This window comes from Ochotona curzoniae, unplaced genomic scaffold, assembly GCF_017591425.1.
Source record: "Ochotona curzoniae isolate NIBS_2020 unplaced genomic scaffold, NIBS_Ocur_1.0 scaffold_4506, whole genome shotgun sequence".
Taxonomy (NCBI): Eukaryota; Metazoa; Chordata; class Mammalia; order Lagomorpha; family Ochotonidae; genus Ochotona; species Ochotona curzoniae.
Genome location: NW_024467119.1, coordinates 19,288,265 through 19,309,922, shown reverse-complemented (window position 1 = coordinate 19,309,922; position 21,658 = coordinate 19,288,265). Strand labels below are relative to the sequence as shown.

The window sequence follows — 21,658 nt, the reverse complement described above, 5'->3', positions numbered from 1 at the left end:
TTGGCCTCAGGTTGCTCCACACAGAGGAGGCTGGTTGGTGGTTGGTTGGTGGTTGGTTGGTGGCCGGCTGGTTGCTGGTAGAGCACGTTAGTCAGGAATGTCTTGCATAGAATAATGATTCTGCTTGGAAAGAGTCCAGTGCATGAGCCCTGGAGACCAACTGTCGGCATTTCCATTTGTCTCCACTCTTGATGTGGACCTTGGGTGAGTTCCTTTACCTCTTTGACACTCAGCTGCCTTATCTGTACAATGAGGACATTAATTATAGCTACTGTGCAGAGATATCATCCTCTGTAATGTGCTACAAAGAGAATTCAGCTCACAGCAAGTACTTGGTGAGAATAAGCTGATATTATTATCATTGCTGTGAGGAAAGACACGTTGGGCCAAGCAAGGAGCCTCAGGGTGAGGGTGCACAGTATTTCCAAAGATAACATTGCCTTGCCCAGGCAGCCATGGATTTACAAGTGGCTCTATGGAAAACAAGTGGAGCCTAAGAGAGCTAAGACTCCATACCAGACTATAGGGCATTTTACTGGATCTCCAACAGGACAAGAAGGAAAGCCATCTCCCCCTTGGTGGAGAACAAAGCCTGGCAGTGGGAATCAGCCGACTTTTCTGGGCAGGGGTCACAGGCTTGGGAGTTAACCTGGTTTGCACTGAACTGCATATGAGATAGCTTACAAACTGCCTGAAATTTAGGAGAAGCATTTTTCAGGAATTGGAAGATGGGCCACATATCCCAACTGTTTGTGTGGAAAAAGACTAGGGGCCACTCCTGTCACTTCCTAAACTGTACAAACTGGGAAAGCAGGGACCATTGTATGCACTGTGGAGTTCATAGAAGGAGTCAGCGAACAGATGATTTAATTTAGTACCCAGTAACCTTGATTGTCCTGTTTCCAAAGTGGACATGGTGTAATGACCTCTAAAATGGATGTAAGGTGTACATGAAGCAATGGCCACAGGCATCCATGCTTCCTGTTGAATCTTAAGTTCCTTTTTTTTTTAATGGTAAATATCCCATAGTTTCCTTAAGATAGAAACTCAAGACATTTGCTAATTTGGATGTTAATGCTACTGTGGTGTGTTACATAGTTCTATTCTGTATCAGCCAAAGTCTACATCTTAGAGCGGAAGTAGCCACAGTTTTTCTGGGTTTATTTTTCCAGTATAATATTTATCATTCAAGAGTTATTTATAACCACAGCTTTCTGTCAGAAGTTACCAGTTAGTGTTATTGGATTTTAAAAGGGTAAAAAAAAATGGCATATTGGTGACTAACGATCTAGAAATAATAGGATCTGAGTTGGAAAGCTTACAACAGGAAATGTTTGGTTTGCATCTAAGAATCCGTAACGTGTGTGTATGTGTTGTATACTGTTATTGAGTCTCTTATTTTTACGTACAATTAAGGTGCTTAATGACCAATATTATTCTGACATACCTGGAAAAATGGTGTCTTATTTGCTTTTGTGTCCATGGAAGGACTCAAAGAATAGCCAATAATCCGTTGAGGAGGGTCTGTGGTATACTTGCCCTCATGCTTTGTCTGGATTCCTCCCAGTCAATCCTTCATACAGTGTTATTGAAAGCTGAATAACTCAACTCATTACATTTGACCTGGAGTTTACACCCATCATCTAACCTAAGTTCTACTTTGCAAATGATACAGTCTTCTTCCGTGGAGCAGAATGCCTGGCTTTTGAAATTTCTCTACCCTTCAGAATTAGAATAATCTTTCTTTGGTTTGTAGGCATTGAAATTATATTATAGATGACTGAAATTGCCTGCTATTTAATTGTCAGGCAAGAATGAGAATGCAGAATTTAATGTTTTGAAAGGGAAAGTATCAAGCATTCTGCTAATGTTAGTGTGCACTGATCTGGTTTGATTAGATATCAGCATCTAGTCAATGTTGTATGTTTGAGTGTAAAATCACTGCCTGGAACATTTCCTCATTTCTCACATTCTTCTATTCTATTTCAAGATCAGAGAGACTTCCCTGATCTACAGGAAATATTATTTATTGATGTGAGATAAGTTTCTTGAAGGACAAGTCAGAGCTATTTAATATGATAAGTTTTGATTATATAAATTGAATGTTTTGAATAATAAAACATCACAATGTTAGTCATCACAGTCAGACACAAGCTTTTAACAATTTTAATTGATCTCATTGGTATGCAATATGTTTTACAACAAATATAGATACAACATCAAATATCAAAGAAGTTGCACATCTCTCCACCTTTAAACAATGTTGGCTAACTCACCCCAAGAAAGAAATCTGGTATGAATCTTTTGGTTAGCACTATCAACAATTTTAATGAGCACTTTTAAAATTAAGGTTGAAATGGTACATTCATTAGCCCAAAAAAGGAAGTGGGGGCAGATAAAGGCAAAAAAGGTGAATCAACGTGCAAATTAGCAACTTGTCTAGTTGCAAAATTCATTTCCCAGATGTGAGGGATTGAATCATGCACTCTTGCAAGCAAGGTGAACATCAGACAGAGGAAATCAAACCATGGTCAATTGCATAATGCACCCAGAAAACATCAGGATGGTGAGGACCAGTGGTCTGCAGCCTTTGGTGCTTATGTGTCCAACCTGTGCCATCTCAACTTCATGGCTCCTGATCAAGAACATGTGAGACCCGTGTCCTGGGTCTTCCTTTTATTTGAAGATGGAAATAAATGTGGCCCTAGGCAAAGCCAGCTGCTCTGGGAGTTAGGTCATGCAGAGCTCTAATACCTATCTGATGTGGCTTCAACACAGCTGTCATCCTAGAGAATAAGCGAAAATAACACACCAGTATAGCAGCAAACAAGAGACTGGGATCACTTGTAAACCTATGCAATACTTAGAATGTTTTTCTCCAGAAACTGAAAACACTGCAGACATGATTTTGCTAGTCCTCAGAATATATCTGTGAGGTTGTATGGGCTGAGGTCAGGAGGAAAGCTCCACTCTTGTTTCAGAAAGGAGGATGTGTGATTTTGTCAGGAAGAGAAGACAATTTGCAGACCTCCCTTCTACTCTGAAATTCGGTCAAAAGTTTTCTCTCTTGGCCCATTGATGAATGACATGTTTGCACCTACTGGAGCCATCCCCCTTGTGTAGACCTGAACAGACACTCCCTAAGGCAAGGATGCCAATTTTCAGCATATTCCCAAATGTGTGCATATGTGTGTGTGTTTAAATAACATCTGTAGAATGGAATTGTTGAGATTCTTTGGTCAATGATTCCTGGGAGGAGCTTGGTGTTTCTGACCTAGTACTTACAGCAAAAGCAACACTCAGATAAACACCACTCCAAAGGGCTGTCATGGAGGTCAAAGGAAGAGAAAAAAACCCACCACCAACAAATGAAATGTTCTGCTTTGTTTGTTTGTTCAGGTCTATTCCTTGTCAAACGGAAAACCCTGAAAAAGGCTTTGGGTTTGGAGGAGAGAGATGATTACCCAGAGCAAGAATGGCCAGAAGGGGCACTCTTGGTCCTTTTGGGCTATTTTTTTTTTTTTTCTGAGAAGGTCCACTTTTTTGACTTTTGTTTTCAATATGCAGAGATTCAATAATTCCTATTATAAAATGCTTCTGGAGATTGCTCATTTTCTTGATGACTACAGAGTTTAGGAATAACTTTTTTTCAGAATGTGGGGTGATGGAGTGTGGAAGGTGGCACTGCTTGTGGTACCCCTGATACCAGAAGGGTTTAATAATGCTCAGAGTGGATTTTTCTATCAGGACTTTTCTGGGTCACAGTGAACTACAGGTTGAGCTGAGAATGAAGTTTCTAGAAATCCAACAATCAGGGCAGCAAGGTCCAAGCTTAGAAATAAAAATTAATCCAACTTCAAGTTATTTGATGACGGTATAGGACAAAGTGGCATGTTTGGAAATGGACCCAGTGTGTGCATTCTAATACATGCAATCGCGACCTACGGTGTTGGTTGCTGACATCAGACATAGGGAGCACACAGCCATAGCTGTGAAATAATACTGGCTATAAAATACAGAAATAAAGGAAATCATGCATGCCAAAGGGAACCCATTAACAACTAAACCCAACACTTTGGAGCTAAAAAAATTGCTTAAAAATAAAAAAGTCTTTGCCATCTGTGAGTTTCTTGCTCCATTGCCATGGACCTTCAATATGCCACAGCTGCTCTATTCCAGTGGGGCTGGCATCTGTCATCAGGTGGGTCTTTGCTGGTGTGGGTTGCTCTGTGCTGCTCAGCAGAATTTCTTACCTTTACCCATAGGTCATGATTATCAATAATATCCCTAGGCATTTTCAGACATGTCTGGGTGGAGGGGGCAGCATCACCCCTGGTTGAGAAGGTTGCCTACAAAATGAATTGCTGTTTCTCACAATTTGGTGTGCAGCATGTTAAGACAATATGCCCGTGGATCCTCACTATTTTCAGGGAAGAATTAGTAGGGTTAAGTGTATGAAAAGAACAAATGGACTAATCCTGATGTTTCTTTCTTGTGGAAATATCTCGCTAATTACAGATAGTCTGATGTCTCTCAACAGTTTACAGCCATGATCCATCCAACAGTAAGGCAGTGAAACTAGATGATTCGTGAGAACAAAGCAAGGATCACACGGACTTGTCTGAGCACTGGATGTCTCTGACTATTAGCGAGGACTGATTTCCACTGGCCTGTCTTGGTTCTCAGTGCATAGGAGCATCCTCCTCCCCCTCCAGTCTCCAACTTCTTTCCTCTGGACGCTCACGCCACATGCTCTCTTTGTCTCCCTGAGCTAAGTTCTTCTCAGTGTTTCCATTAGGGATCCATAGCTCTGCTGTAGAGTGTAGGCTGGAATCACAGCTGCCTTTAAACAGAAAGAATAGCCTTGATGGAGACAGGCAGTCTGGAGGGGGAGAGCAGGGATAAGGCATGTGGAGACCTGACAGCAGCTTGCTCCTCAGCCTCTCGTCCTGCTGGCAGCCTCCAGGGCACCTCCCATTTCCGTCTTTTATTAATTAGGCAGCTAAGAAGCTGGCATTCCGCTGCAGAGCTTAGCAGGTGTCCTGTGAGATCCAACTGGAAGAACGGAGATGAAAGAAACTCTAGGAACCTCCTACTTCCTTAAGTGAAATCCTCCAGGACTTCCTTCCATTTCCCTCGTTAGCCTTTAATGTTGTTTCCAAGGCAGAAGTTTAGTGAACACCACACACAAAAAGCTTCCTTAAAAGTAATGCCCAGTGAAGCAACCCAGTCCCTCTTCCTCAATCCTTCCTTCAGTGGTCCTGCAGCAGGAGCTGAGGCTTCCATCATAGAGGGGTGGTCTCCTGGCCGGAGGGATGTTGGCCCAAATCAGCCCCCTCTCACTTTGAAATAATGGGATTGCTTTTTGAACCAAAAGGGGTTGTAGCAGCGAGAGGAGAAAGAGGAAAATGGAAACAACCATACCAACAAAACAAGGCTTAAGATTGTCGTTCGATGTGCATCAGGTGCTCGTTATTAATTCTACTGGCTAAGCACTTATAAATAAAGCACAGTTCACTCCACATCCCAGGCCAGGTCCTCTGTTAAGAGTCATCATACAAAGGGTTGTTGTAGTTGCCCCAGGAACCGTAGTCATGGTCGTCCAAAAGTCTTCCGTAGGAGGAATGCCTGGTGGAGGGAAGCAAGTACCAGGATTAGTTGGAGAAGGTGCCCTTGTGAGCATGAGTGGGTGGTCTGACCTGGAAGGGTTCTGGTCTAATGACAGAGAAAGGTGAGATTCAGCCCCCAACTCCAGCCCTTAGCAATGGAGCTGCTAGCCATGGAGCCCTAGTCTGCCAAACACCCTGTGAACTAGGACTGCCCCATCTGGGAAGGCTTTTCGTCAAAATCACCTGAGTTCTTGCTTCTTTCTGCCCCTTCTAGAGCTGGAGAAGAAGGCAGAGGAAGGCTTATTTTCATGGTGATTTAATAAAGATGGAACAGGGAAATTTACATCCCCAACATTATCTTCCACACCAGGTCCTGGATTTAATTTTCATGGAAACAAGAACAACATGGTTGTTGCTACCACCACCCCCTTCTGATGGTTATATTTGGCTTTCTGAAGGGCTACTATATCTAGTTTTCCAGGGGTCACTATTTCTTTGATGAGGCAAATGGGGTTAGAGATGGTACCTGACATGTTCAAGGGCGTCCAGCTGAGCTTGAAAACCAATCCCTGCCTCCTGGATCTAAAGCCGGTTCTTAGAGCTCAGGTTCCCAGAGAGAGAGAACAGGAGATCTTTTCAACCACTGGTTCATTTCCCAAATGGCTGCAATTGCCAGGACTAGGTCAGGCCAAAGACAGGATCCCAGAACTCCATCTGAGTCCTCCACATGGGGGCAGAAATCCAAGCACTTGAGCCATCTTCTGCTGGTTTTCCAGGCACATTAGCAGGAGGCTGGATTGAAAGGGGAGCAATTGGGATTCAAATTGGTGCCCATATGGGATGCCAAAGCTGCAGGTGGTAGCTTAGCCCATGATACTACATTGCAGCCCTTCGGGAAAATTTTTTTTAAAAATATGTTGGAGTTGTTGGGAATGTAGAATGAAGTAATGCACAGCAGAAAGCCCAACACAAAATAAATGAACAATAAATGCTGGGGTAACAGTGTTTTAAAATTCTTATTATGCTGAAACTTACACACAGAGTTAAAGTTCTTATTGACTGGATCTTTACTCTGTTAGCCCTATCTTCAGACCAGAGAAGGTCTCCCCAAGAGGCCACTGAACTTATCTGGACAATAAGACGCTGGACTTTATGCTAGGTATGTGTTTGCAAGGAACGAATCTCAACTGAACTTGAACTGTGGTTATGCAACAAGGTGGAGGAATCCACCATGGGGGGAGGGGTATGGGAGGGGTGGGGGGAATCCCCAGCGCCTATAAAACTGTACCACATAATACAACGTAAACAACAATAAAAAAAAAAGTTCTTATTGAAAGAAAGGGTATTAAATGAAGAAAGAACTTTCCTTCTAGGGTAATGCCTAAAACTATGCCCTGGCACAGCATAAAGCCAATTTCTTATATTTTGTCATTTGAATTTTATAAATTATTATGCTGCAGTAGCATTAGAAGATTTTAAATCTGCTGGCTGCCATGTTTTACAGCCTATGATTATTTTAGATGAGACTGGCTACTCCACAGACACTAGTAAAATAAAAGACCCATTTCTATTATCATGTTTCTTTGCCTTCCCATTTGAATGAGCTGTGAGTTGAGTAAAATGGTAAGTGAAGGAAGAGATGCAAGAGACACGGACACTTCAAAGCTGGGAGTGCATTGAACCTTTAGGGCTTGCCTGATCACATTCATGAGCTTAAACCAAAAGAATTGGAGACAAGTCTCAACCCAACGCTATTGTAGAATGAGAAAAATAAACACATTTTAAGGAAGAACTTGTCAAATCATGACACATTTTTGATAGACACAGGGGACATTTCTGATTAGCATTTAGAAATTCTAAGAAGATTAAAACAAAAATCCCCCTTCCCCCAAAAACCTTTCATTGACAGTGTGAGATGACTTTGTTAATGCTATTCAAATGGTAGAGCTGGTACTACATCCAAGATCTCCTGACTATAAGGCAGCATTGTTTTATGTAATTTCAATTTGAACAGTAATCCACACAAATGATGTCATTGCTGAGTCAACACAATTTAGTTTTTTCAGTTTCTTAACAATGATTGACACCAATCCAACACAGCTTGATTTTTTTTTTTTTAATTTGTTGTGGCTGGATTCCACATAGATGATAAAATTCCTTGGGAAAAGATTACTCCTTATATTTCATCTATCTGAACAGCTAGTACATGGCTGTTGATGCACAGTGCTTTTATAAATAGTTGAGAATTACTGCTTTTGTTCAGGAGCGTAGAAGTAAGTACATGAGGAGTTTGCTTGGTCAGTACCAGAAGGGATTTGAATGGTCTATGGCAAGCCATTGTAAAAGCTAACTGCAGCGGAGTGAAAAACAATCTTATTAAAGGAAGTCAAGGACTAAAGATACTATTCAGACCTATAAAAATCAGAAGAATAAGGAGAATTGTGGCTGAACTCCCATGTCATACTGTGGCCTGAAAGCACTTAGCACAGAGCTCAGAGTCCTGGTGAATCAATGGCACTGTGCTAACTGGCAAAGAGGGTCTACTGTTCTGCATGGACTAGTTCACTAAAAACAGAATTGGAGGCGTAAGATAAAGACAAAACAGCAACAACAAGAAACCCCCTTTTTCCTTAGCCCGCTGCTGCTTGCTTTCCTTCTCTAGTAGTTTTGCTCTGCTGCACAACACTACCCCCCACTTCTGTCCCCACTAGGTGATGCCTTGCTGGTGACAACTGGAAAACGTAGTTGTGACATCTGTGATACAAGCCCTTCTCTACTGTTGAAGCATGTTACCTATTTTAAGATAATTGCAGCATTAATACTTGACGCAAACCTAGTTGTTTCTGGAAATGAATGAAGTGTTTTACTCTCTCAGTGTTGAAGAAAAGCGTATTGGTGGAAAATAGCCCCCTTTTTTTCCAGGGTCAACTCCAACTCTCCACCACTCCACCTTCGTGATTATGATTCTCAGTCACTCCCCTTTTGATCAGTCAGGCCTATCCATTTAGTTGGGAGTGATTATCATGTGTTAGGAAGGAGGGAGGCAAAGATGATGAAGCTGGAGCTTAGTGCTCGAAAACACACTTGATTTTTGCAGCTTTTAGAGTATTGGTATGCAAGCCTTGGGCTCCTATCATCCAGGAGCTAAGCTGTTGCATACAGCTGTAATTGTCCTCTTTTGATGCTTCCATTGGCTGCTCTCTCTCTGATGGTCATTTCCCTTTCCAGTCCTTTCACTTAATTTTATTCATTGGCAACTTACTATCTAAGAGACCCTATTATGGTTTATTTATTAAAAACCTGGAAATCAACATGGAGAGCCATACTTTTGAAAGTGAAAACAGTTGTTTTCATGAGGAGTGAATTTACTTGCCTACAGTTAGTACAGCACGTTAGTTGCAGCAGGAGTGCTATAACTCTGGACCCTGTCAGAATCGCTGACTTTCCATCTGAACCTCAATGACTGAGAAGCCCAAATATTCCTTTAAGACAGTCTCTTGTTAAGAGCTGTATACCACTTGCAGTCATGATGGTCTAGGACTCCCTTGACGTTTCCTGCATACGGGTGAAGTTTACATCTTCTCATTTAATTGTCATTTATGGCCTACTTCTGTGTTCCTGTTTGCTTTTTGTTTGTTGAACTCTATATTTACTGGAGCACTAAGCCTTTGACTATAACATAAAATGAAAATACTTTATCTGAAACAAAAATCCTCTTTTTATAGTCAAAATTTTTTCAAGTTATTTGTTTCTAACCTCTTTTTTTAAAAAAAATTATCTTTAATTTGAAGGGGTAGATAAAGGGTATGTATTCAATTTATTTTTTAAAATAATTGGCTAGGCGCCCTTTTGCCAATGAGCACCGATCATGGAAAAAGGTCTGCACATCAGCACATCCACCTATGTGTGAACAAGTTTAGTGTCACGGGGTAATCTTTGAAGGTCTGTATGGTTTTAAAGATTCCCATGACTTTCTCTTCCCCAAACTAATTTGGATTAATGAATATTGCTGCTGACCCAACATCTCTGACCAGAATAATCTGCTCTTTCAATAAATGTGTATGATATAGTCAGTATTGTCCATGGACTTTATATTTTCGAGTATTGGAGACTGGTGGAGAAAGCACTGATTCAGCGCAAGACAGGAGGTGAGATAAGGGAGGGTTGTTCAACCAGGGCCTTCGAGGGGCAAGGGGCTTCCTGCTATAAGCCTCTTTGGAGCTGGATAGCTTGAAATTAGCATATATAACAGAAATGAGTCGAACAGCTCTGACAGGAAGATCAGCACATTCAAGGTCACAAAGGCGAATGCATCTGGAAGTCTCTACAGCAAAGTGTGTTGGGAGTACTAAGGGGTGAGGATAAAGCAAGGTTATCCAAAGGGTGGCCCTTGGAAAAGCAGCATTGGTGTCACCCGTGAGACACTTAGGAGGGCAGATGAGTGGGACCCACTCAGACCAAAATCAGAACCCAGGGACTGAGGTTCAGGAAATGATGTTTGGCAAAAGCTCTCCCAAGGATCCCCATGCACCATTCAGTCTGAGAACTATGGAGATGCAAAGTCAAGTAATCTTGAACCTCAGAACTCCAAAAGCGGTCTTAGAAAGTAACCTGCAGGTAAAAATTCTAGAAGATCTCAGTCTTTGTGTCTCAGCCTAGTTTCCTTAAACCTAACCGCAACAGGTGGTTTGGAACTCAGCTGTATAAAAGGCAATCCCTGGCAGCCATAAAACAAAAGAGGTGACTTCTGCAAATACTCCTTAAAAGCCAGGCCCGGCTGTGTCTGTAAATCAGGATCACATTTATTTCTGTTAAGGGAACGGCCCGTTTTGTCTGTCTGGTTTACCAGCACACCTAATTATAGCAACAGCCACATTGCTGGCCATGGTCGATACCACGCCTCCCCCCCCCCCCCCCTTTTTTTTTTTTTTTTGCCCAGGGAGATTATCTTGCGGCCTGACAGTTCTGAGCCAACTTAAACAAAACAAACCTGACTTACCTCATTCTTCAATCATCACTAATTAAAGACACCCTCTGCGAGAGGCAGGTGAGGCCCTTGCTTGCTTTTAAAGCCATAAACAAGTCCTAAAATGAAGAGTACTCAGAGATGGTTTCTATTTATGAGTGTGTAGTGTGGACGGATGCACTTTTACAAGCACGGAAGAGCAAGGCCTTTGAAAGGGCCAATGGAGTATGGAAGCCCACCCCATCAGTGCACAATTAGAAAAAACTGAGCTGCTGTGTCAACTCCCCCTCTCCCCTCAGCTCCCACCCTCTCCTTCCCCGTCCCTTCTCTTCTGAGTCCACTGAATGGGCATGGCAGGGCACAGGGCATTCTTCTGACCCCATGGCCTATTGTTGGTGGCTACCATTGTACTAACAACAATTGCAATAATCACAGTAGTTATCTCTTGCCTCAGCCTCACTCCACACCAGCCATTCAGTGTTTATATGTATCCATGATCATTAATCCTTGCAACGATGTTGGGTTTGACATATTATTGTTATCATCACTGTCCTGTTTGATAAGTGAAGAAACTGAGTGGAGAGTGATTGATAAACTTTTCTCAGAGAGCATGCTCTTAACCACCTCGCTGTGCTCTTCCCAAGGATTCTATATGCATTATTTCAGGTCATCTTTAACAACACCTTCAGAATTATATATTATTAGCTCTAATTTTACAGATTAAAAAAATTGAGGGAGCAGGTGCTTAGTGTAGGGGTTACAACTCCCACAGCCCACATCGGAGTGCTGGGCTGGATGCTGCTTGCAGCTTCTGCTGCCAGCTTTCTGCCAGTGCAGACCCCGGGAGCCCTCTTGATTGAAAAGTCAGGGGAAGAAAGAAAAAAATTGAGGATCAGGGAGATTATCACTTGTGTAAGGTCACCCAAGTAGTAAGTTGAAAGGTCAGTACTGAACTTGGCTGCAGAGCTCCCGTTTCCCTGCTCCCTCCTCCCCACTGCTGCTGGTTGGCACAGGAGCTCACCCACAGAGAAGGGGACAGCGACTTCAGGGCAGTTCAGTTTTGTGCCACATCCAAAACTGACGCAGGTTATAAAGACATGGTTTTGTGGAAAAGGAAATAGAAGCTGAGGTCCCTGAAGAACAGGACAGTGTGAAATGGGTGGTTTAAGTTTACTGGACCTTCACAGGAAATGAAGCTCTGGGAGGCAAGGCGAAAGTCTGCAGTTGCTGCTAGGACAGCCCGCAAAATGTGTTGATTTTCTTGTTGTGAGGCAGCCTGCACACATGTTTTTAAAAATTCATTTATCTGAAACGTACACACAAAGTGAGATAAGCAGAGAGGGATTCTCAGCTGCTGGCTTTGTGACTGAGCCAGACCCAACATGAGAGCCACACACCCAATCCAGGGGTCCAGGCACTTGAGCCATCACACTGATGTCCCCCTGTGTATTCATTAACAGGAAGGTGGAATTGGGAACAGGGGTGGGGCTTGAATCCAGGTCCTTCGATATGGGACGTGGGCATCCCATAGGGCTTCTGAATTGCTGTACAAAACACCCGCCCAAGGCTGTCTCTTCAAATGAACTCTCCCCTTGCATTGGCAGGTATTTTGGCTGGCTCAGGGTTGTAGGCCAGAAGCTAATGATTCCCTTGCAGGCTGTGATGTCACCCACTGAATGTTCCAGCCAAGTGAACTAAAAGACCACAGACGATAGACCTCGTGCGGTGGTATTGTCCTCATGAATCTGGGATGACAAAAGCAGAATAAGTTTATAGTCAAGGGAAAGCCTCACCTTAAGTGTGCGCGTGCGTGCGCGCGCGCACACACACACACACACACACACACACAGACACGTCAGTGGAGTCGGTGCATTTTTGTGTAAGTCTTGGGGCTTCCCAAGAATCTGGTAAAATCAGGCTTGAAGGGGGTTTGAGCAGAGCTTTGAGATTCAGGAGAGCTATTAACACCCTTATGCTATCATTTTGCCAAAATAATTAAGGAAAGAACAGAAAGGGGTTTTCCTTAGGGGGTTTCTAAAATGGCAGTGCTCAAGTTCAGAGTGACAAACGTTAAGCAGCATGGTAGAGAAACAACAACTTCATTGCCAAGGTAATTCAGAAAGCTTATGGTAAATGGAAGAAGAAGACAAGCTTATCTTTTTCAAAAATGATTATTTTTATAATAAGTTTTCTGCGAGAATATCTTGAAGACTCCTCTTATTTATACTAAAGGAGACCTTTCTGTGTTTCGGTGGAAGGAAACATGATTCATCCAATGAATTTACCCTATGTTGAGAAGAGAGACTAAAATGGGGAAAATACGGTTTAAAACTAAATTTGATACAGTTAATTAATATTCATCAGAACAAACTGTAACTGCCAGCAAAATTTCCCCAGCAGAGGAGATCCTGTGACGGCAGGACCACACCTCAGCACGACACAGTTCCAGCACTCAGCAGAAGCCTGGCAGAGCCGGCGTGCCCTGACCATCCCTACGTCCTTGTAACTGTGTGTCTGTAGCCCCAGTCAGGACTGCCTTCCTGAGTGTGTGATGGTGTCACCGTGAAAGCTCACATCTCTGTGTGGACTGTGTGTCTGTGTCATTGTGTGTGCAGCTCGGTGTGTCTTACCGAGGGTCCTTAACAGTTCATGACCTTGACAATGACTTCGACAGTGCAGTGTCTCTTAGAGAGATGATGCGTTAATACTCCCAACAATACTACACAACTATTAAAATTACTGCCACTGAGGGAGACAGGGTAGTTATTCTTCCTCACATGTCCGGGTCACAACACATGAAGTGGGAAGAGCAGGGCTGGTGTTAAAATGCTTAATCACTGTTCTGGACTATTGGCTTGGTGGGGATTGGAGAGGTAAACTGGAACTGACACTGGAATTCCTGGAGTTGAAAGGGGAAAATCCTACAGGAAATTTCAACCTTGCTTCCTGGGATGTGAGTAGCCAGAAGGAAGTATCCTACTGAAGGGCATACTCCAGGGCAGGCTGCTTTTGGTGACACAGTCTCCCACAAACTCAATGCTGGGGAACTCAGCAGCAGCCTCACATCACCTTCAAGTCCCTTCTTGAGAGTGGGCAGACTGCTTCTTTCATTACTGACTTTATTGCAAAGTGGACTTGGGGTTCCCAGAGGAGTCCCCAAAAGCCAATTTAACTCCTAATTAAAAAGACTTCATATGTGCAGTGATAAACTAGTCATTAAACAAGGAAAAAGGTAGCATTTGGTAAGACATAATTAATAAAATTAAGTTTGGTGCTCAAAAAAAGGCAAGCTTAAAGAAAAGAAAGTTTTTAATTATTTTTATCTGAAAGAAACTTCTGGATGCTTTGGTAAAGTATTTTTTTTTTTTTTTTGTCTGACACAGGTCTCCCTGGAATTTCAGTTGCAGCTTCTCTTTCAGAACTGGCCTTAGCTGTTTCATGTACCTCGCCTACAGGTGATGTCACAAGGGCTTCTCTAATCTGGACACCCCTCGTAGATGGAATTGCAGAAGATTTAGAACAAACAACAGATCCAAAGATTGGAGTAGAAAAGGTGTTTATCGCTGGTTCTTGGCTGACTGGGATGACCCCCTATTTGCATGGAGATGGCAAATGACAAATGTCATTTCCATTAGAGGATCAAGGACAGGAGGGGAGGGCCATTGGATGCCTTCTAAGGAAGAATCTCAGCAGTGAAGAGGCTGTCTGTGAGTGTGTGTGTGTGTGTACCATAGCATCCTTGGTTTCCACTTAGTCCAACCACCAAGCACTGTCCTTGTGCCCCAGCCCCATGCTCAATGCCTAGGACCTCTCGGTGCTTATATTTTTGTCAAAAAAGATATGATAAACAAGTAAACAAATGTGTAAGAAATAAAATGTGGGGACTGACATTGTGGCAGAGAAGGTTAAACCACTGCCTGCAACACTGGCATCCTATATAGGCTCTGGTTTTAGACTCAACAGTCTAGTTCCATGCTAATGTCGAATTGGGAGACCCAAAAGAAGCTACAGGCACAGCCCCTGGGCATTGAGGTCATGCGGGAGTAAACCAATCATATGGGGAGTAAGCCTCTATGTCTCTCCTTTCTGTAACACTGCTTCTCAAGTTAATCAGAAAAAAAGAAAAAAGAATGGAACGTGCTAATAAATGGTATAGAAACAATTGGGAGACTTACAGAATAAATACATGGGCATCAAATTGGAAGGGGAGTTTGCTGGGAGCTGAAAGTCCACACGTGAAACACCCAGGAAAGTAAGAAGAGCGTTTTGAGAGAGATACAGGGGATAGTGGGGCCCAGGAATGGAAAGAACCTGGCTGGGAGTGGGAGAAGAGCTGACAGCGTGGAGGCCAGAAGGGAGAGGATGTGAGAAGGTGGCAGGCAGGGCCAGGTTTGGGAATGACTTTAAGCCACAATCTGGGATTCTATTAAATTCTCCATGCAGGGGTGGGACAATTGGGGGACTCCAAGGGAAGAAGTGACAGAGTCCAAAGAGCTTCCATGAAGATGGCTCAGGTGCTGAGCGGCAGCTGTGTTGGAGGTCAAGAGCTCGCTGCCCTCCTCAGGGCAGCTGGAGTCCTCTGGTCCTTGTCATGGGCAAGGTACAGACAAGGGCAAACAGGACTGCCACTTGCCATCTGGCACTTTACAACTGGGAGGGAAGTCAGAAAGTGTGAGCAATGTGGCTTGGGACTCCACTAGTTCACAGAGCCACAGAGGGCAGACATGGGGGACTCTTGGGGTACTGTGACATTGAGGAAGGAAATGAAAGAAACCTCACCTATCCCAGATGCTTGTCTTCATTTCATAGAAGACAAGGATATCTTAAAATCAAAGCCATGAGGATAGAATATCAGCCAACAAGCCCAGTTTTATAGCAGACACTTGAATTTTTCACATTTTGCATCAGAAGGTGGGGGGCGGAATCTTATTAGCACACTGGGAGCAAAGCTACAGACTGCTTCTCAGAACACTCATGTTTGGAGACCCACCTTCCCCTTACACAGATGACTTGAGCCTCAGAAGGCACAACTTCCCAAGGAGGATGATGGGATGGGAAGAGAGCCCAGGCCCATTTCCTGCCTCCAGTTTGCTTCTTGTTTCATTACCCTCATCAGGCTACCTTCTGCAGCTTATTCCTTCTACCAAGCCAAGATTCAGAGATTGGACTATGCCTGTTTGCTAAGCATGGAGGATCTGGGCCATTTTAACCCCTTTGCCAATATTTCTGAGGGCTAAGGTGTCTGTTAAGAAACCAGCCTTCCACAGAATAAGTCTCAGCCTGGGAGCCAACAGAATGGAATCCCTCTGCTTTTAAGGAAGAGAAAGACCTATCTCACCTGATCTTCAGGTAGGCGGCCACTCCAAACACCAACAACACCACGGCAATGACGGTCACGGTGATGGCGGCAATGCTACCTGTGAAGGAAGAAGAGATGGAAAGGATGAGGAAAGAGAGCTTAATGACAGTGGGGCACCTGCCACTTGCCTCTGCTTGGTTTCATCTTTTCTCTGGTAGAGGGAAAAATTATTTAAGCTGAGGTTGTTCCTCATGGAGCTCCAAACTGGAACATAATGGAGAGTCTTCATTCTGTATCCAAGACCCCTTTTTTTATGCCAGGCAAGGCTTGATAAATCATCAGGATTTATTCTGATATTTGTCAAGTCTCCTAGCTGGCTTGGGATTTAGAGTCAGTATAAAATCATATTTGTTTTTCTTTCTATGAATGTCACCAATCTGCTGCTGTTGCTGGCATTGTTTAGGAGCAGTAAGCTTTAAATCTCTCAGTGTCCTATTATCTTCTTTTATAGGTTCTGGCTTATCGTCCTATCACCTGTGGAATACTGGAAGACTTGGGATGTTTTCTTCAATAGCAACCACAAAGTCATGTGGATGCATTTTTAATAAAACAAAACCACACATCTATACCAGTCATATCTGCTTCAAAAGGGCCATCTTGCTGCATGTGCCAGATTTACTGGTGCCATCAAATGAGGATGTTTGAAAAAACAAAAAAAACGAAACAACAAAAAACGAAACAACCTCTTTGTAGAAGAAGTATGTCTGGCTTTCACTCTTGAACGGGAAGTTCGGCTTTCTGGCAAATAAAGTCAAGTTTGATGTAAAAATAAGAGTAAGTTTGGAAGATAAATTTTTGTTTTGTTTTTGCTATTGCTTGCAGAGATCAACAGGTGCACTTATAATGTAAAATGAGTAATCTTTCTTTAATTTAAAAATCTGATTCCAAAACCAGCTATCACAGGCAGTGAAAAAAAGAAAAACCACTCTTGAGCATACAGTCTCATGCGAATGCGTGCAGTATTGCCTCTGATTTCTACTGAGAAACACAGCACACTTTTTGTGTGAACTTTGGACTAGTAACATATATACTTCAGCTTTCTTTCACCTTAGAAACACCAAGAGTCTATTGAGCTCTTGTCTCTTAATACACAGAATGACTTCTGGGCACTAAAGCTGGTATTAGAGACCCAGCTTACTCTTTCAAACTCTTGGGAAATTATTTACTCCTTCAACAGATAAATGGGACTCTACTTAAACACACTGGAAAAAGCATGAGAAATCTGGAGCCTGAAGACTAGACTCAAACATGCCTCAACTGTTAGCTGTGTGACCACGAGCTACTGAGTTACCCAAAGGAGACTGTGAAGTGTCACATGTGTCCAGCTAGTGTGCTATACGTATGTGTGATCCTGGGCCAATTCCCATCTCTTCAAATTCATCCCATACTCACCTCTTCTGTCCTAATTCATCTCATATCATTTGTAGAACATTTAGCCATGTCCCCCTGTATATTTTTCTCTTTCATACAAATGGCTTTTGCTTATCGTTCTTTTTGTTTTCCCTTACACCCAAACAATTACAGCACAGCTAAGAAACAAAGCAAACCCATAAGCAAAGCTCTCCTTAAGTCTTGGGTGGGAAAAGGCTCCATCAGTCATGCATGCTACAGCTGGTTTGAGTTTCTGAAAACTCAAATAGATCAAGATCAGATCAAACATCAAGATCAAGATCAAAGCTTGATGCACCTGCACTGACCGCTTGCATATCCACTTTTTTGGTGTGTGTTTATTCTTGTAATCCATCTGGGCTAGATTAGCATACTTATCATTATAATTGTTTTCCATTTTTTCAATATTGTAAAGATAGAATGAAGCTACTGATTCTCAAATGTGTAGATCTGATCGCATAAAAACAGTCTGAGGTCAGATCCTCTTAAGGAGGAAAGCCTCCACTCCTTCTCCGAAAGGCTCCACCTCTTAGGTCATTGGCATCCGGAGTGTGCTGAAATTAGAACAATTCAAAGTTCACTGAAGCCTTCTAACAGCTCTTGTAAAAGCCAGTGAAGGGAGGCTTATAACCACAAGGCAAGATGATGGCGTATTTTAAAATTTAAAAAGATACCATACTGCAGTTAGGCGCTGTCTACAAACTCATCTTTTATTTGTATTTCTTTTTATTAAAAAAGTAGAGGATAAAAGAAATATAGCTGATGTTTCTATTGATACTTTCATATTGGAAATCATGACTTGACTTTTTTTCCAAGTGCCTTCCCTAATGCTAAACAGTTTGGTCCCCTTCCTCCTTAACGCCCAGCCCCAGTTTTCTCATTTGCTGAATTTGTTTGCCAGCTGTTTCTAAACATAAACCAGGCATTTTCCCATACTCAAGTGCTGTTTTTTGTTGTTGTTGGTTTTTAGACAGTGGTAGAGTGACCATTTCTCCATGGGATGGTGGCTGTCTAACTTTGTTAATGTGGCCAGACTTGCTCGTGTGTTCAGAGCTGGAATGGGAAAGTGAATTTATACCTTATGGGCCTTGGAGGGCAGCTAGGTTGAGAGGCACTTGTAGGAGCTAGAACTGCTCAGTATGAGATCCAGAGGTGTAATAGCAAATGGGTTGTGACTAAGTACAAGCATTCAGGTTGCCCTATTAGTCATTCTGCTACCCGGGGACTCCTCGCAAAGGGGCCCAGCCATGGGAACAAAAGTCCACCAGACGTAGAAAACTCCTGTCAACCCTGAGCCTGGGAGAGCTTGTGGCTTGAGCTTGTCAGCAGGCAGGGGTGATGGCTTCACATCAGACCCAGGATGCTCCTCCCTCAACAGTTCTACAGTTTGAGTACAGGAGGGTAGGAGGTGGGGAGAGGTTACTGAGCTAATCTAGCATGTTTCTACGGTGACTGAAAGTGTTTTATTTGCTCCTTGTGAAAACAAATGTCACCTATCCCAGTTCTCTTTTAACTAAGCCGGAATTCCTTCCTCCCCTTCCTCCTCTTTCCTTTTCGGGAAATGTGACGAAGGTGTGTCTGGGAGCTGGGAGGCTTTGCTTATGTGGAGGTATAGTTCTCTTGCTGGGTAGTGGGGGAGGGAGGAGGCTGTTATGCCAAGTTCTTCCTCATTGGGTTTTGCGAAGTACAGACTAGGTGTGACTCAGGCTGAAAGCCCAGAACAGGCAGAAACGGAGGGAGACAGAATTGAAGGAAATGGATCTATTTTATAAGCCAAGATATAAGAATATTCCACTGTATTAGCACATTCCACTGTGCCAACACATCTCACCCAGAGGACTGCTGAAGATCTATGAAGCAAAACCTCCTTGAAATTTGGCCCTTCTGAATCTGGGATTTCTCAGGGTACCACTTTAGTAACGAATCAGAAGAGGAATGAATGGGCTAAAGAGTAATCTTAGCCAGTGTTTAGAGGTGATTATGTTGGACAGGCCTTGTGCCAAGAACTTTACAGCCTTCATGTAATTCTCTTTATGGGATGAAAGGAATTATCCCCATTTTATGGAACAGGAAGTGCAGGGCCAGAGAGATGAAGAGCTTGATTAAGATATTACAGCTGGTAAATGACTGAGCCTGTGAACACATGACTGTCTCACCCACACTTTTTAATCTTTTCAATCATTAGTCTACTAGTTACTTCCTCCTGCCCTTTTCTCAGCTTGACTAACTCCTGCTCTTTCTTCATGGTGTAACTAAATATTAAGACTTCCAAAAAATTCTCTAGCACATGAAGATGCTGCTGTGTGTTTTTGGATCTTTGTGTCTCCTTCCAAACATTCTGTGATGGATTTGTCAACTTTGACAGGTAGATTCCAATCACAGGCATCTCCATATCTCTTGTTGTCTCCTGTAGGCTCCAAGCATCAACCTCTAGCCCACCCTGTTAATGTTAAACAAATAAATGCAATACATACTGAAAGAGAGAGAGAGAGAACTCCCAAGTGCTGGTTTCTACCCAAATGCCCTCAACAGATGGAGTAAAGCCAGGTCAAACTGGGTGCCAGGAACTCAATTGTGGTCTCCTATGTGCATGACAGGAACCCAACTACGTGAGCTATTACCAATGCCTCCCAGGGTGTGCATTAGCAGGAAGCTAGAATCAGGAGTAAAGCCAGAACTTGAACTCAATGTGGGATGTTGGCATTCCAAATGGCATCTAAACTGCTGTGCCAAACACCCACCCAATAAATGTAATGTTGATGGAAAGAAAATGATCATTCAAGTATTTGACTCTAAGTGGTTAGTATATGAGGAAATTTCTTGAGCAGTAGGTTCTTCAGATATTCATCTCAAAATCCCCCATTCCAGGTCTTTTCTGAGTACCTACTGCTATATCAGTGTCCTAGCATCCCAGCCCTTGCACTTCATCTTGAGTATCTGAGAATCCTAACGGGTGTCTAAGGTGATTGGCTTGAGGGAAGTTTTCTTTGGAATAAACATCTGACTTCAGTCAGGTAATATCCTTGAGGCAATGAGAACAAACTCCCAGAAGTCCATGCCTCTGACTGGACATGGTCAATGACCACCGCTCTCCTTTCAGCTCTGAGACAGAAGTTTTCCTCAGAGATCATCAACTTGCTGAGAAGGATGGGGATGGGGGGAACTGATTATAGGATGTTTCTAGGGGTGAAAAGGGTCATTGTGTCACTGCCATCCACTGTTCAGACTCCTGAACTACATTCCCTTGGGAAAGTCATCATCAACTCCCATTGAGTGCAGTATAAGGACTTGACCAAGTTCCTGGGTACAAGTGCCTGCTTCTGCTGTTGTAAGAGGAGTTCTTGGCCAACTTCTGCACTGTTTTAACATTCTTATACTTTTTTTTTCCTTGTATAAGTTTAGGCAATACATGTAGAAGGAGAGCAGATGGCCATTTATTTCATTGCATAGCAATTTCTCAGTCAAGGTCAGTTAAGAGCAAAGGGACATTTTGTCTCAAAGGAGTTCTTTTTTCTTTTTCCATAAGTGTGTGACTCTAGATCGTTGTAAGAGGCAAGTGAGAGACTGGTGATGAAATAGACTTACAGTAAAGTCTCTGAGCATAGCCACATTCCTGCTTTCTTTGTTACATTCTTCCATCTCCACACCACTGGGTTGGGTCCCTGCTCCTTCCTCCCAAGAACAAGAATGATAACAATAATCACAAATAACAGTAGAGTCTGCAGCAACTGACACTTGCCTGCTGCTTCCTCTGTGCCAGGGACTGTTGCACAAAGGGCAATTCCATTTGAGTCTCTCAAAACCTTTTTGAGGTAGACACTTTCAGTATCTCCAGTTCATGGGCAGAGAAACTGAGAAAAGGAGATGCTAAGAGTGCAAAGGAAACAGCTGGTGATGATAATTCTGATGAAGGCACTGGCTCCCGAGTCCCTTCCATCCCTCACCAAGATCTCCTGCCACCCTGGGGCTCTACTGTCAGTCTCTGTCTACTTGACATGAAACCTGCAGCTTGGTTCAAATGTCTGCTCGATGCTGGCTGTCTAGGAATCAGGGCCTAACTCGTGTTATGTTCCTAGGAACTTCTGTGTGGTTCTTAGGGTTTTCTGGTAGGCATTGGTGAAAGTGACTTGAAACTCAATCATTCATATTCATTTGGAGGAGGACCAGTTAGGAGCAGACAACAGTCACAGAATAACAGTGTAAATTAGCCCATGTCATTGGTTTCTACTATGTTCTGTGGGCTAAAATAATTTTTACATGCTGGACAGCACAGTATAGTGCATATACAGGGAAATATTTTCAGAACATTCCATGGATACTAAGGTCCACAGACTC

At 43.0% G+C, this 21,658-nt stretch overlaps 1 protein-coding gene across 1 annotated transcript in view; it reads right to left on the bottom strand.

Annotated features, from left to right (window-relative positions):
• Positions 1-2,155: 2,155 nt before the first annotated feature.
• Positions 2,156-21,658, bottom strand: part of PARM1 (prostate androgen-regulated mucin-like protein 1) — a gene marked incomplete at its 5' end in the record, with an annotated part of 32,562 nt that continues 13,059 nt past the window's right edge. Inside the window, 2 exons of the mRNA XM_040967136.1 lie at positions 2,156-5,628; positions 15,914-15,992. Of these exons, the coding sequence (XP_040823070.1) occupies positions 5,544-5,628; positions 15,914-15,992 (164 nt within the window). The remainder of the gene's footprint in view (positions 5,629-15,913; positions 15,993-21,658) is intronic.